Genomic DNA, 17,061 nt, shown 5'->3' with positions numbered 1-17,061 from the left:
AGAGAGAGAGAGAGAGAGAGAGGAAGAGATCTGTACCTATGTTCGAGCGACGAAAATTTGCCGCGGCTCTTTCGAGAGAGTATGAGGTCATTAGTGCTCAGCTAGCTCTTCTACGGTTTACTTGTGCGTGCGTGCAATGCGGCCGCGAGCTCGAGGATTAATATTCGTTCTGCAGGATTCTGATTCATTGCGCGTGAAGCTGCGTAAGCGCAATAGCTGTTGGTGCTATTACACTGGAGTTGTCATTTCTGCGCGAGAAATGTAGATATTATATATAGTGAATTTTAGGCTCTGAAAATTGTGAGATAATCGTTGTGTATCGCAATTTTTAGTACGTCGTATAACGAGCGGCGCGCAGAGATCAATCGCATAATTATGTCTAGCATACGTATATCCGCACGGTTGATTGTGAGTTTCCGGGTCAGTTTGTGCAGTAGCCTAAAACGCTGCGGAAAAATCAATAAAAACGCACGCGTGCCGAGACAGTCGAGGGGGTGTGCGATCGGGCTGCATAAACGAAGGGGTTAACGAAAGCGCAGTAGAGTGCAGCGGTGCACGAGCGCATACATATTGCACCAAGCGGCAAAACTATATATCCCACGTAGGAGAGAAAGTGTGTTATAACAACGCGCGACGGGTGACCCCTACCTAACTGGCCGAGTGCAGTATACGTATATGCACTAACATACATGTAGCCTCGATACACGTATATCCGCCTGTGCTGCAGTGTGCACTGCACTGCGTATCGCCGGCGCATATTCGATTGTGTGTATATAGAATATTGGGCGCCGGTGCATGTGCAGCAGGAGGCAGCAGCTTTCGTCGCCGGCCGAAGCCTGCACCGGTCAGTGTCTCGTTCGCCGCCAATGGCTGACCGTTCGTCGCCTTTCTCCACTTGTCCGCGCGCTACGCTCCGCGGCCGCTATGTTATAATATCTCTCTCTGGTATATGCGAGCGCCGTGCGTCGCAAGAGAGAGAGAGAGAGAGTACGTCGTCCATACGTAGTAAAACCTCTTGATTCGTTTTTTCGTGCTTTTTTTTCATTTGTTTATTTTGATATTGACGCGTAATATCGCACGCGAGTCCTTGCCAGTCGAATTTCCGAGTGTGTGTCTGCTGCCAAAGAGCGATCGCTGCTTCTTCTTTTTCATTCCATGCGTCTTTTTGGCATCAAACGTGTTTGCTCTTCGGAGCAAGTATACTCGAGTATATTGTGAAGTGTTTTATGTGCTATTCGTAATGTCATTCGCCGATATATAAGTCAATTTATTTCTCTCGCCAAAGTGTAAGTGTGCGCAGGGCAGTACTACTACACCCCCCGACTTGGTTTGATTCTCATCGATGCAACATTGGAGCAATTGACTCGTCTTTGTATCTCGTGTACTTTCAGCGGTTTGTTTTTTTCGAGTAAATTTCTAAATTCGAGTTACGAGTGCGCATAAATACTAACGAATCGCAGTGTAAGCAGGACGAGAATTGTTAAGAAAAAACAAAAAAAATTGGTGAATACAACAGCAGCAGCTCGCTCGGCGCATATATCGCGCGTGCACGCGAGGATAAGGCTTGATTTAACGCCAGAAATTGTTCGAGCGCGCCTATTATGCTGAAATCCATATTTGCAGAGTTAAAAAAGTGTATGCACACACGCGCGCACACATATAAAGTGCTCACATTGTTCTTGTATATCTCGTGCGTACCCACACACGTACACGTATTTTTGAATAGAATAATAATCCTAGCACGCGTTTGCATACTCGTCGCTTACAGAGAGAAAGAGATTCAGCTGTACGCGCCATATTTTTAACATCGTTTCGCGTCGCATTATGTTTTCCAGCAAAATGGTCGGTGTATGCTGTGTTCTCTCTCTCTCTCTCCGCGCACACGTGACAAGCTGACGGCAATGGTTTATCTTGAATATACACAACACCCCACCCTCCCCCGTGTCGCGCTTCGTTCCTTCGTGTATGTGTGCGTGTGTGTACGTTATATTATGTGTACAGCGTTCGCAGTGCCGCAGTATGCGCTCGCTATATATGCTCGTGTACTAGTGTGCGTACGTATATATGTGTACGTAGAAAGCCCTTCCTAACGACGCCCATCTCACCCACCCCCGCGTACTGTACACACTTATATAGTATACGCGTGTATGTGTATGTGTGTGCGCTGCTGCTGCTGCACGAGGGTGCGTGACGACGACGACGACGACAAGCAGCAGCACACCCCCATACCCCCTACGAACGTTCGAGCGCCGCCGAACGTGCACGCATCGGCCTAACGACGTTCTTTCTTATTTCTTGCGAGACGCGAGCGAGCGAGAGCTTCTATATCCGAAAAAAAGGAGAAAGAGAGAGAGAGAGAGCATGTCTGAGAGCCGAAACGCACAGCCGGTTGCACGGAGTACGAGCGAGCGAGCGAGAGGAGCACTCGACTTTTTTTTTTACCCTGCGCGCTACTCGCGAATTCGAGCTTTTCGCATCGCATCGCGCGGGGTTGTGCACGACGAGCGAAAGGAGCAGAAGAAGAAGAAAAAAATGTATAAGAAAAGCAAAAGAAGAAGTAACTTCATACCCAGAAGTAACAATTTCTATTCAAATAAGATTTGCTCTTCCTCTTTTCTGTCTCTCTCTCTCGCGCGAGAGCGCGCGCATTAATAAACTTCGGGGGCTCTTCGACTAGTCGTCGTCGTAGTCGTCGGTGCACTAGCTCTTGTGTATATCCGCGACTACCAACGTATTCGCCATACATTGCGCAAAAGTGTGCGTGTGTTGCCAAGATACGCACCGATGTGGCTTTTCAGCGTTTTCGCTCCTTAGCTTTTATTTTATTCAAATATATTGCGGATAAAACTGAATGTACGTATGCAACATGAAAAAAGGACTGTGCATCTCAAGGACCTTTCAGTCACGATTGATATAATTCCGCCGACTTTTTCGTGCGGGTCAAGTATTCAAAAATAAAATCAACTCAAACGTTGTAAAAATAGTTTTCGCAATTCTTATTATATAACTCGATATCACTTGAAAATCTCCTCATAGACTTTATCTCGGAGATCATCCTCTCGAGCGCGCGCGCGTGTGCAGCGCAACTAATTTCAAACTTACGAGCTCTGCTACTGCTGCCGCTATGCGACTTCTTTTCTCTTTTGCCACTTTCAAAATTACTTACTTTGCTATAGAAGAGATATTTTGGTCATCCGATTTCCGTCCGTCTCTTCGCGCGTCGCGGCCTTTTAAATTTCCCATTTGAATTCAGTGCATCTTGATGTGTTTTTTTTCTATTCTGCCATACCCAACTGCGAGACGGTCGAGGTTATTCTACTTGAATTGATAATGCCATTGTAATAACTTTCATGTGTGTATAAATGGTTTCGACGCACGAAGTTTTTTTGTAAAAATGACAATGAAGCATGCGTAAAAATTATGAAACAATCAAACGATTTGACGCAGCTACACAAGTAAATGAGTTCTACAGCTATACGAGTATTCTTAAAAAGTTGAAAAATAGAGAGAAATAAAAATTACGAAAAGTTGTTGCTGTGAAAGGGGGGCACGAGACGCAGGGAAAGAAGAGTTGAAATCGGACAGGACAGCAGCAGCAGCAGCAGCAGCACGCAGCCGCCTATATAAAGTTAGCGGGTCATGCAAGAAAGTAAAAAGAAGCATAATGTCTAATGAGTCCTCAAACTCAAATTAAAACTTTGAAATTGTCGACAGCGGCGGCTACGGCGGCGTTCGGCGAAAGCGGGACACTATACTCGATTCCCGTGCTGTATGCATATTGTATATCTATACATAAGTAACAATGCACAAAGTTTGCCATCCGCGCGGGCACCCGATGACGGGGGGGAGCGTCGCACGCGCGGCCGGCCGGCTATAAGGAATCGCTGCTTCGCTTATGGTTTTTTTTTCTTCGCTTCAACTGCACAAATCCGGTTGCACGCATCCTCGTCTTTGTTCCACGCCTCGGATTCGAACAAAAAACAAAAAAAAAAAAAAAGAAACAAACAAACAAAACGCAAACAAACTAAATATGTTATTACGGTACAAACGATCTCTTAATATACTTTATGCGCCTCTCTCTTTTTCTATTATCGTTCGCGTATACCTTTTCCCGGTTAAAAATTACAACAGCCGCGAGGTTTTGCATTTTTGCGATCATCTATACACGACCCTGCCTCATGCTCGGGTATATATTTTTCTTGGCCTGCGACGTCGTGCGCAGTGCAGAGAGAGAGAGAGAGAGAGAGATGATCTCCGAGCGTGCAGCTACGCGGCGAAAACCCGGGAGTTCGTATACACACTCGTAAAATGTGTGTGCGCGCAGCCCTGGAAAAATCTTTGTGAGCTCAAGCTAGCTATATAGCGAACGAGAGAGAGAGAGAGAGAGACAAACGTGGCGAGGAAAATATAAAACGCGTATAATAAAAAAGGAGAAGAAGAAAGAAAAAGCAACAAAGAAAGCGCCATAGTGTATAGAAAAGCCAGAGAAAATGTCGCGTCATAAATTGTATTTTTGCCTCGACATTGTGATATATATAATGCGCGTACACTTTGACTTGCACACGGGCTCGTGACTCGTCGTCGTCGTCGTCGAGAAAGGCAAGATCGTCCGGAGAATCGATATGCGGCGAGAGAGACAGAGAGTTGGTGGATGGGTGGGTGGGCTGCTTAGCTGTGCTCCCACATACACGTATAGATATACACAAAAACGTGTTTAACGCGCGCGACGCGACTCCCCATAGGTGAGGTGAGAGACGCTGCTGCTGCTGCTGCGGGGGAGGGGAGTGAAGACTATATACGGGGAGGATTTCGAGGGTGATGTTTCGTTTGCAGCGTAGTAAACCCCTCCTCGCGCGCATCCACCCTTATATACCCCTCTATCACCCCGTCGAGTTGTGGAGCCCAGCGCGTACACACATACACACTCACGGGGGTAAGCGTAATCTCTCGTTCCGTCTTTTTTCTTCTTCTTCTGCTGCTGCTGCTGCTGCTGCCAGTACGTACGTGGGTGGGTGGGTGAGTATGGGTAGTAGTATACTACGGGAGCCCGGCAGCACACACTCAGCACGTACATAGTCGCACTCGGTGCCGAGCGCCAGATCCCTCGGGATAATCTCGCGCTCTGCGAGAGCGAGGGCGGCTCTGTACCACGCATGTGTGTGTGTGCGCGCGTACAGCGTAAGTACCAACCGGTGCTCCACATAGACACGCACACACACATACGCGCGCGAGGGATGCGGATGAAGGAAAAAAAACCTGACTCCTGTATGCATGAAAGTCTTTTGCTTTTCTCTCTTTCTCCATATACATGTACTTCCCCATTGGATTCGCGAACGACTCATCTATATATGATACGCGAGTCGTCTATATGTATATGACTGGGCGATCGTGCATACGTGCCAGGCTTGGGGAGATTTCGCACACACACAGATGCATGCAGTATGTATATGCTTCTGTGCGTGCAGAGTGCGTATCGCGACTCGCGTGTATTTGCACAGCCCTGTATTATACGCGTCGGCGAAAAAATAGAGACAATTGCTGCGAGTGCGTTTTAGATAATTTTTTTTTTCTTTCGACGCAGCAATAGCACACGTGCTCTTTTGATTTTGTCGCATGATCCCATCTCGAGTACAAATTTTCTTCTGTATCGTCTTCATAAACAATCCTATAGGAAGTCTATAGCAATCTTATGTAATAACTCCGATCTCGGGTGCGTTAACTATCGAAGAATGAATAGAACTTAAATGAGATTTTTACCATTTACCATCGTAGCTTTGCTCGGCGGACTTTTGCACGCATGCTAGTTTCAGCGTCGCTCAGGCACCAGCAACATAAAACTTCGCCAAGCTTAAAGCATATATATAGGACTACTATATACTACATAGTCTGTGCCTTCCTGCCTCACACCGCTGAAAGTTCAAAGCCGTGTGCGGCAAAAGCAGCAGCGGCAGTGGCGGCGGCGGCGGCAACAGCCGCAGTGGGTGCTTTGTAGCTTCCATCTTCCCCTGACTTTTTCTCTTCGACTCCATTCCCCTTTCTTTTATTCATCGGCGTACCGACGTATATATATATACACGTATACCACGCTTACCAACGGCAACAGCAGCAGCAGCAGCAGCAGCTCACACATACGAGCTTACCCGCGCAAAAGAAGGTGGAGCAGAGCTGAGCACACGCATACAGCTCGAGCTCGCTCACGAGTAAAAAGCTTTCTCGTCGTCTTTTTTTTTTTGCCTCGTCGTCCTGCGACGATACACACACACACACATACACACACACACACATAGGTCGGCGAGAAAGTTCGCTCTTTTCTCTTCCGTGCTTTATACCATATGCATGTGCTGCACACACACACACACACACACACACACACACACAAACGTACATATATATCTATGTACGCACTTGCGCATGTATGCACAGACGTCTGGCACTTCTGGCATTAGCGAGCGCGATGCCTAGTGCGAGCAGGCAGAAAAATTCGCTTTATTTGCATGTACGCAGATATGTGTAGAGCTATATATAGAGTCATCCCACGCCCCTGGCTATACTACGCGCACGTACGCGCGGGGAAAGAAACGAATCGATATATCGCGCACCGACGATTGCGTACAATGCCTGTGCGCACCCGCGCACATATACTCGCGCGCGGCCGGCAGTAATGAAAAGATCATAAGTACTTTATGAGAAATAATAATTTCCTCTCGTAGACTACGAACTGAGCGAATGTACGAACTGGTCAAAGCTGATGCTATCGCGGATATAGATGCAAGCGCGCGTTAAAGATTTGTATATTATAACATACCGTGGTATAGAGCCGAGAGAGACTCGAGAGACGATTTTCCTTATTCTTTGATGCGCGCAGTCCGATATGATGAATGGATTATAATAATCAGTGGTGTAGAAGGTATGACGCCGTGTCTTTGGGTTATCCTGTCTATACTGCACTGTAGGCATAAGTGTCCCTCTTTTTAACACCGATGAGAGCTCACGCAATCTCAATTTCTTTCGACGAGGATCCCGTGTTCATTTATCGACTCATTGAAAGGGGTTAAACTTGCGGGCGCAGCTTGCAGAGATTACATAAGCATCGATTTGATGCTTTTCAGAGTGCTAATAGACGCGCGGAGAGTTTACGATCTTATAAAGGATAATTTTGTGGTCTAGAGGGGAAAGGTAACACCCACGTCTTGATCGTCCGTATGAAAAATTAACTTGCAGCTTCCGATGAATTTGAAATAAGATCCCACGTAAAAAAAAATTAATGTCAATGTTTGCACCAAACATATTTGGTGCACACTTGGGCCAGGTTACGAGCATTAATTTTTTTACTCGGGATGTTATACATGCGTATATCCCGCATAAAAAAGTGTACCGGTGGGAATTATCCATTGTGAAATGTATTAGATAAACATTTTTCCTATGTATTTCCATACCTGTCCATACTCTTGTAAATGCGCGTAGTGCAATGTTTTTTTCCATGCGTAGTAAATAACTGGTTTAGATCTATCATATTAACAATTTAGGGGCTACGTACTTCTAATATCATTATATGGGCTTATATGTATGGACACAAATTGAAATTTTGAACTTGTTTTATACAATTTAATTGTCGCAAGATGTCGCTTTGAGTCAAGATCGGTTCCCGCAAGCAGAAAACAGTCTGTAGCTATCTAAGTCAGATCAAACATCAAGTGTGCACATTAGGTGCATCGGTGTCTCTCTGATTATATATAACATATACATCGACGGCAAAGAAAAATCGAAAAAGAGAAGCAGCAGCTCTGCACTCGAGCTTGGCCCCGGCGCTGTGCGCTGTACATATAATATGAAATTGAAATGAAACTACCTGCGATATACGTATACGTATATAAGAGGCAGAGGAGCCCGCCTTGCGCAACCCCGCGGCTTTTCCGAATAAAGATTAAAATGGTTGGCGATAGGGGATTTTCAAGAGTTTATATATAAGGTAGAGAGATTTTCGTATATATAAGAAAAGGCACGTAATATAAGCATCAACATGCGCATATAGATTCACGGAACGGGTGGGCTCTCTCTCTCTCTCTCTCTCTCTGGGAGCTAGGCTGCACGATGAGGAGAGTAAGAAAGTAAGAAAAGGGAAGGCCAAATCGGAAGAAAACTTCGCAGTGAATCTCTCTCTCTCTCCCTCTCTCTCTCTCACTCGACTTTCCTATATTTATGTATATGTTTAAGCCACCCCATCCATCGCGCGCGCAGCTTGCATGCGCGAAAAGTCTCTCTCTCTCTCTTTCTCCCTGTCTCGGCTGTCTTTCCTTTCTCGAGCTTTCGAAGCAGCAGCGGCAGCAGCTCCTCTAAAACTGATTCGGTCCGTCGATTTCGTTTACCGCCGTGCCTGTATATATACAATGTCTATGCTATACATACCTATATATCGCACGCGAACGTGGAAAAAAACTCGATGGGACACAACGTCGAGAGAGAGAGAGAGAGAGAGAGAAAACGAGCGAATGGAAAGGAACTCTCGAATGATTGCTTTTTTGCGTTCGTATATAGTGGCAGTCTTCGTCCTAACTCCCACACCATTTATTTATGCGAGTGTATGTATGTGTGTGAGCTTCGCTACATATATATACAGCTCACCCTCCCATTACTTCCCTTATTTCGTCCCATTTTTTTGCCTCTACTATTTCTTCGTTTTTTTTTTTTTAATTCCATGTGTATCGGAGTTTACGCCCATTGTGCGAAATAAAGGCCCTCGTATCGATATCACCTGATTGCCCGATACGCTTCTATTCAAGCCCATTGGTGCATTGTTGTTCGCGCAGTGAACGATAGGTAGGTATAGCAGTACGTAGTGTACGTATCGTAAACGTATATAGGTATGCGCGGAACGATCGGCCCGACGCGGGTCGAAGTAGGGGAATGGCTTGCGTTGCATCGACAATACACAAAATTAAAAATATCTTTTTTTTTCCAGGTCACTCGTGTATATCCCGTATAACTTTTATAACTCTTGCATCGAGTATCGAGTATAAGAAATTAAATGTCGTCTCCCGTATTCCTATATACTTTCCCGAGCGATCGAACTCTTTTTTACTTTTCAGCGATGCAGCAATGAAGAGAGCTCGTCGATGGCCACGCTGTATGCTACAAATAAAAAGATGACGATGAACAAATTTACAATTGCAAAGCAATGGGTATAAGCTTCGGATAAGGTCGAGACAAAGCAACGATTGCAGTTTGAATGATATCTCAATCTCGATTAAAGCGAAAATAAAATCAAGCCAGAGCCAGGCTGTGTCTCTATAGCTGTGTTCATCCACTTTTCCGAGTTCGCTGTTTAGATTTTAAGCAAATAATTCGTCGACCGGTGGTGGGTAAACGAAGAAGAACAATAAGAGTAAAAGAGAGGCAGAGGGAGAGAAATAGAAGAAAACGATTCGGAGTCAAAGAGTATAAAGCGCGAAACAGTGGAGCGAAAGAAAAGTCGGAAGCTCGGACGTCAAGGGGGTGAATATAGGTACGACTGAGAAGTAATGCGCGACGATGGTCCGTCTCTTTCACCCCCTTTGAGCTCGCACTTGTTTCAACTCGCTTTCTATATCTTTTTCTCTCTCTTTCTTTATTTTTTTCTTCTTCTTCTTCTTATTCTTTCTTCTCTCGCCGCCGGAGAGTTAAGGACGGGCTTGCAGCCACCTGTTGAGACATCCTTATAATTAATTCCATTTCACGCCGTCGCTTTACTTCTCGGCCTCGGCCCCCGGTTAAGTATTATAAAGACCTATACGTATATATAAGAGCCCGAGCATAACGATCTACACAGTTCGCCGTTTCTCGTCTCCAAAGTAAAGCTGTGCCGCCGCTGTATAGGTGTGTTAAAGTAAGTAAAGCGACTAAGTGCGAGCAAGCAAACGCCCCGGCTTGCAAGCGAGCGCGTGGTGGTGGTCTTGCTGCTCGTCTTCGTAGTCGTCGTCGTCGTCGTCGCGGCCTTTTTGCTCTAACAAGATGCTCGCTCGCTTATACTTGCTTGCTTGTGTTTTTTTTCTTTCCTTTTTGTTTTCTTGTTTTTTTTTTTCTTCAATATTATCAGATGAAAGTTCGCTCGTAAAATTATACCACCCGTTTGGGAGGTGGCAGCAGGCGTGGTAGAAAAAAGTATATAGCTATAGCTATCTGCAATGTGTGTGTAGCCATTACTTATTTAAATCCTTGCAATCTCGAGCTCGTTTTCGTATGACTTTTTTGTTTTTATTTTTATTTTCCCTCTCTTCTCTTTTTTTCTTTTGCTTCATTTCATCGATGCGCCGGTGAAAAGTCAACTTTTTCCACAGCTCGTTTTATACATGTTTGGCCTCTCTGCGAAGAAAAAAAAACAAACGAAGCAAGCTCGAGCTGCGGTGGGACAATTTTTTCGGGGCAAAAAAGGTATTGCTCTGTTTGCACTCAATTAAGAGACAAAAAGTTTTTCAATTGCCTCCGACTTGTATATGCGTACGGTATATACAAACGTTAGCTACGTTGGGCGATGCGCCCAAACTCTCGAACTCTCTCGCGTACGTATATACCTAACACCAATGGGTTCCGAGAGATATGGAGAGCGAGAGAGCATCGCAGAGTCATAAATTATACACTCGACATCGAGAGAAGTTTATGCGCATGTATCGGGCTTGAAAGTCAAAGGTGAACGGGAAGGAAAAAAAATCAATAAAAAGCGAAATATGCTAATTGAAGGGCCTGCCTAAAAGAAAAGGCCTCGGCACATCCCATTTATTGAGCACTGTGATACATACTGTATAATATAGGTACGCCTGCAGCGAGATCTCTTTTGGGCGCTACATACGTATACGCTCGATCGGGTTCTGTCTTTTGCGCCTATTCCCCTTCGTTGGAGAGAACGAACACATCATCCGGCGCATGCAATGGCAATTTATGAGAAAGAGACACACACACACGTACGCATACACATGCACTCGAAGTCGGGAGCTTCTTGGCGCGTCGCATCTAGCTATAGCTAGAGCTTGCCTCGGCGTGACGATTGATTAATTGAGAGCGCCTCGGTTTATTCGTATCGTCGTGCTATTGTGCAGCTGCCACCGCCCGTATAGACGCACATAACTAAAGTGTACCTTACCTATATATGTATGCATGCAATTCTCGCAGTGTCACTCGCTCTCTCAATGGATTGCGGTTCTAGCCCGGTACACGTACAATGCACATACACACACGCGCACATCGATATATCTTTCTCGATGCTCGCTTTTCTCTATTTACATACTTACACAACATATAATAAATGCCACGACGGGAGAAAAAGGGCTGCATTGTCGTATACGCGCGTCAAGTGTGTGCGTGTGTGTGAGCTGTGCGCGGCGCTGCGACGTATACGCATTATTATACATTGGGATATCGATCAAATTCAATATATATGTGCGCGCCTGTACCACTGCCGATGTGGCTGCTCTTTTTTTCTTCTCTCTCGGCGAATCTCGACACGACCATTATCGCTCGATTGTCGATTGGCTGCGATACTTGCTGGCCCATTCATGCGCTGTCTACTTTTATGGGCTTATTATGATAATGAAAAATGTGACTTACACCGCGTCGGAAGTACCATAACTGTTGCCTCGCACGAAGTTTCATTAGTCATATTTGCAACTTTCGCTTTGTACAGCACAATTGGGTCATTTTAACCTGTTGACGATTGCGTACAGAATTGGCACTTTAATGTGCCGATTGTACTAATAAATGCACGAGATTATTGGCAGCGATAGCATTAGGAGCGATTGATTTTTATTTTTAATTAAAATTTTAGATATTCAAGAAAATTTGTGTGATTTAAGTTTTTATAAGTTCATGTGAAAAAACTTTAACGCATACTAATGTGCATTTAAAATAAACTGTATATAACATTATTTTATCAAAATATTACAAACGTTTTTGTGTAATTCTTACTCACGAGCTTATTGGTTTAAAAAAGTACTTATATTGTTGTCGAAAAGGGATTAATATTCCAGAATTGTAAAAAGATTCATCGAAATCTAAGAGGCGTATTTGATTATGAACTTTGTGATCTCATCAACAGATGGAGTATAGTAAATTCGCAAGTGGTAAAAAAATTTTCGCACGATATATATAGCATTAGAAAACCTTATTGTCGAGAAATTGTTTCTAAATGAAATTAATCTTCAATTAAAACCCACGAAAGAAAAAGATTGTATAGATGAGTACAATGCAGCTGAATCAGTTTTTTGGTCAGTACAAACCAGCTGGGTTTAATACACGTACCCACACACATACATACAAACATTTGCTGGCCTCTCAATGACAATTTGATTATTGCGAAAAATTTCGACCAGCTTCAACCACATTAAACACGATAATACAACTTGAGGATTCCACCACTAGATGGCGATTACCTTTATGTATGAATCTACAAGTGGCAAAGTAAACATAATTGTATAAGTCAAAGTGCGAATTCGGAAATTAACATCACACTAAGAGTTTACTTGGATCTTCGTTCCCACGTGCGACGACGCTCAAACTGCTCGAGCTGCACTGAGAATACAACATGCTGCATGTACAGCTACGTGCGTCGTGCATACGTCTACGCGCACACACACATACGCACACGCATAGAGAAAAGTGTGTGTATACGTGACGCGCACCCCTTTTTTCCTTTCCTGCGCCTAGCTCGAGGCTCTCCTCGTCGTCGCGCGGCTGCACTTATAAATATATATCTTGTGCCTGGCTATATATGTACGCTGGATTTGAGCAGGTGTAAGTACGCATACAGTACGTGTATAAGGCTGCGCGTAAAAACGTCAACGAGACAAGGGTAGAGGCACACGAGCATTTAAATTTTTCACCGTCACCGGAGCTCCAGGACGAAGACGACGACGACGACGGCTACCTACTGCTGCTGCGACGTGAATAAACGAGCCTCTACTGTAGCTTCCTCGCGCGTCGTGTACTTTATATAAAACATAACATATACCTCAGGGGGGCGCGGCTGCTCGCCACCACGCGTACACAATATGAAACGACGAGAGAGCTCCGCGTATATAAAATAACGCCGACGCAGCGCCTATGAAAAATCTTCGTGCATTCCGTGCGTCCGCCCGACAGTTTTTCTTCTTCTTTGCTTTTTTCTGAGCGAGCTGCGTACGTTATAAACGCGTGGTTATACGCGTGTATAATAATAAATCTGCGCGCCGAGTATATGACGCGAGCTTGCGCGAGGATGAGTTTTATTCGCGTTGAAATTATTACCGTGTAATTATTAAACGCTCGCGCGCGCGGTAGTTGTAATGAACTCGAGGTGCCGCAAGCACTTGATAATATTAGGCGTGGAATTTCTCGCGCGGGGTCGAGCTATATATAGCGCATTCGTGCTTTCACGCGCGATGAACCGCAATAAGCTCGTCATAATTAATCACAACTGTGGGGTTTCTTCCTCGGGAGCTGCGTGTGGATCGCCCTCCGCATGCTTAATTGATCGAAGCTCGTACAGTCATTTTTTTTCGTGCATTCAATTTAATGACATTGCCGTTTCGTCGAATGGTTGGACAATCGCTCGTTGTTTTTTTCTCGATAAAACGTTGAACCGCGAGCAGATATCGTTAAGGTAGGCGGAGCCATCCCACATATAGCCTGGACTTTTCTGCGTTGCTTTTACGCTTCCACACACTATGCACATCTCTTCGCAATCTTGAGCTTGCACGAGGTACAGCGGTGCGGGGACTAAGACGGCGCAAAACTTTTTCTCTGTGCCACGTCGACGCGCGGCTCGATGCAAAGTGCAGAGAGAGAGAGAGAGTCGAATTTTACGTTATATTGTGTGTGCGCACGGAGGCACACTGGTTTTTCATCGGAAATGCTGCGCGTGCACGGGTGTCTGTATATACCTATAGACTACTCGCTCTGATTCGCGACTCGTGCATACACCATAGAGCTGCTGCGTCGTATAGAAGAAGATTCGAAGCTAAGAATATATATACGTACATATAGTCTCCTTGCGTATTCCTGGGCTCCGCTCGCCTGGGACGTACGCAGGGAACGCAGCCAGCAGCAGTAGTAGTAGTGGCAGTAGTGGTAGTAAAAGCTGGAAAAGCTGGAAAAGCTTTTCGTTCGCGAATAAAAGTTTTCTGATAGCTTAAGCTCTCTCTTCTTCCATTCTACTCACACGCGCGCGCGACTTTACTATCCTCTATATATCTTGCGAGCTGCGCGGCTATATATGTAATAAACTTCGATTTTATAATCGGCTTTTTCCCATGTACTTTTCTTTTCTTGTTTTTTCTCAGCGACGCTCGCTTTAAAAACTATTCCGAGTGAGCTTTTATTTTGCGCTATACCTTCTTATTTATCGCTCTACGAGCGGGATCCGTTTAGATTTTTAATCGCGCGATGAGATTGCTTATGTGAGCGATTCTACGATTCATCGGCCGAGATCGATACTAAAATCAAGATTGAATGTTATTGGCCACGTATATAAATGACGTCGATAGTTGCTCATTGAGATTCAAGAAACGTAAAAAAAATGCATGAATAACAAAATTGTTGACCAAACTATAGTAAGAAAATAACTTCGAACGAATTCGGCAATGTCAAACGCGGAATAAGTAGTCACATTATCCACATTCATTACCAACGACAAAATTTTCAACCGTAATTTTAGCCTCGTCAATTTGTAGAATTGCTCTTGTATAGACTCGAATTCAAGTTTCAAACGAGCGCATCCTTGGAATAAATTATCTCGCGAAATCTACTGATGGAATGTACACACGGAAAACAAAGCGACACTCGTGCACAATAACAGCGTATATTACTGCGTATGCACGATATCGTCGATAGAGGGGGAAAGTATCGCCAAGCAGCTATCAGTTCGAGACTCGAGGATCACAGTCGAAGAATACACGTGTTATTGCCATTTAATGTAAAGTTTGGCCGATAAAAAACTAACTATCGCAGCGTGCGGGGTCTTCTCGTTTATATACCAGTAATACGTTCAGTCGCTAATGATAAATCGAGTTCCTCGGTAAGGAACTGTATACAAACTTGATATATGTGTGAAAGAGCATAGGTGTAATCGTGGTATAATTCTGTCTACTCGAGACATATAACCTCAAAAATATTTTTTCAGTGTACATAGTGAAAAATAATAGTGTATACATACGATCAAAAGAGTAATGATGGAAAACAATAGTGACGTAATTAGGTATACTTTTTATACGTCTTATCATGCCATTATAATTTTTGAGCGAGTCCTTTATAACCTTAATTATCCTACAGGGTGAAAGAAGAGCCGAGCGGTACTTGGACCAACGCAGGTGACGATTATATTTTCGATTCGGACTTCAAAACATTGCCGTTTCATGAGTTATCGGTGAGCTCGAGAATTTTAATTGTAGTATGTTGATTGACCAATAGAAACTAGCCCACAATTTTTTTACAGTTAAAACACGAAGACGAGGCTATGGCGTTATACGAGAGATTAGATAAAAAAATAATCGTAGATTTCGAGTGCAAAAATGTTAAACCTGAACTGCCATCTCAATCGACCGCAGTCAGCAAATCTGAGTATCAAAGTTGTGAACCTATTGTGAAGAAAGAAAATGAATGTCTGTTCAATTACATTCATGAAAAAAGTCTAATAATTTTGATCAAAAAAGGATTTAATTATGATAATAACTGTCAATTTTCAATTAATCGTCAACTTGGAAGATCTAAAGTTGTGAAATCATTTGATAACAGGACTCAACCTAAATTATTTTACAAGTGTAAAATGAGTCAAAAAACGTATGAAAAAGCAACGAGTTTAAATACACACGTCCATAGAATAAGTAAGAGCATTGGACCATATGAATGTGAAATTTGTCATAAATCATTTGGAAAAAAAGGTACCCTCAATGTTCATATAAATGCAGTACATGAGTGCAAAAAATCCTTCGAATGTGATATTTGTCACAAATTATTTTCACTTAAAAGTCACCTTATCAGACACATAAGGGCAGTACATGATCGTAAGAAACTCTTCAAATGTAATATTTGTCACAAATCATTTGGATATCAGAATGTACTCAAAAGTCATAGAATAACAGCTCATAATCTTGGAAATCCCTTTGAATGTGAGATTTGTCGCAAATCATTTGGACGAAAAAGTGACCTCAAAATTCACATAAGTTTAGTACATCTTCGTAGCAAGCCGTTTAAATGTGATATTTGTCAGAAATCATTTGGATATCAGAATGTACTCAAAAGTCATAGAATAACAGCTCATAATCTTGGAAATCCCTTTGAATGTGAGATTTGTCACAGATCATTTGGATCTCAGAATCATCTCAAGCGTCACATAAATACAGTACATAATCGGAGAAAACCATTCGAGTGTGGTCTTTGTCACAAATCGTTTGGAGAAAAGAGTCATCTCAAAAGGCACGTGAATATAATACATGATCATAGCAAACATTTTGAATGAGAGATTTGTCACAAATCAATTGGGCGAAAAAGTGACCTGAATGAACACAAAAATGCAGTACATTATCGTAGCAAACCCTTCGAATGTGAAATTTGTCAAAAATCATTTAGAAACAAAATTAGTCTCAAAAATCATATAATAGCGGCACACAGTCGAGGTAAACTCTTCGAATGTAATATTTGTCTCAAATTATTTGGATACCAAAATAATCTCAGTAGGCACAAAAATCAAATACAAAGGAAACCATAGGGGCGTAAGATTTGTGGCGAGACAATTGGACTCAATGTAGACTTCTTCCTGCAATAATAAGGGTACACTGTAATTTTTAAAAATTTTTTACGTGAATACGCTTCAATATTATGAAGAACAATAAAAAATTCAAAACCATAATTCATTTTGTTATGACTTTTTTGTTATTATTATTATTAAGCCGAGATATCGTAGTAAACGATTCGAATGTGAAATTGGTCACAGTTCATTTAAACAAACAAGTAAGTAAGTAAACAAATAAGCTTAAAACACACATGAATTAAGTGAATTATTGTATCAAATTCGTTCAATTTGATATTTACCACAAGTTATATGACTGCTAGTAAACTCTA

General features: G+C 43.2%; 1 protein-coding gene across 1 annotated transcript; it reads left to right on the top strand.

Annotated features, from left to right (window-relative positions):
* Positions 1 to 15,766: 15,766 nt before the first annotated feature.
* LOC111694433 (zinc finger protein 70-like) lies at positions 15,767 to 16,750 on the top strand. The gene has a single exon (XM_023462630.1). It carries the CDS (start codon positions 15,767 to 15,769, stop codon positions 16,457 to 16,459), a length of 693 nt encoding a protein of 230 aa, XP_023318398.1. The 3' UTR covers positions 16,460 to 16,750.
* The last annotated feature ends 311 nt before the right edge of the window (positions 16,751 to 17,061 follow it).

This window comes from Trichogramma pretiosum, unplaced genomic scaffold (assembly GCF_000599845.2).
Source record: "Trichogramma pretiosum strain Unisexual culture from Peru unplaced genomic scaffold, Tpre_2.0 scaffold11, whole genome shotgun sequence".
Taxonomy (NCBI): domain Eukaryota; kingdom Metazoa; phylum Arthropoda; class Insecta; order Hymenoptera; family Trichogrammatidae; genus Trichogramma; species Trichogramma pretiosum.
This window is presented reverse-complemented; position numbering and strand designations above follow the sequence as displayed.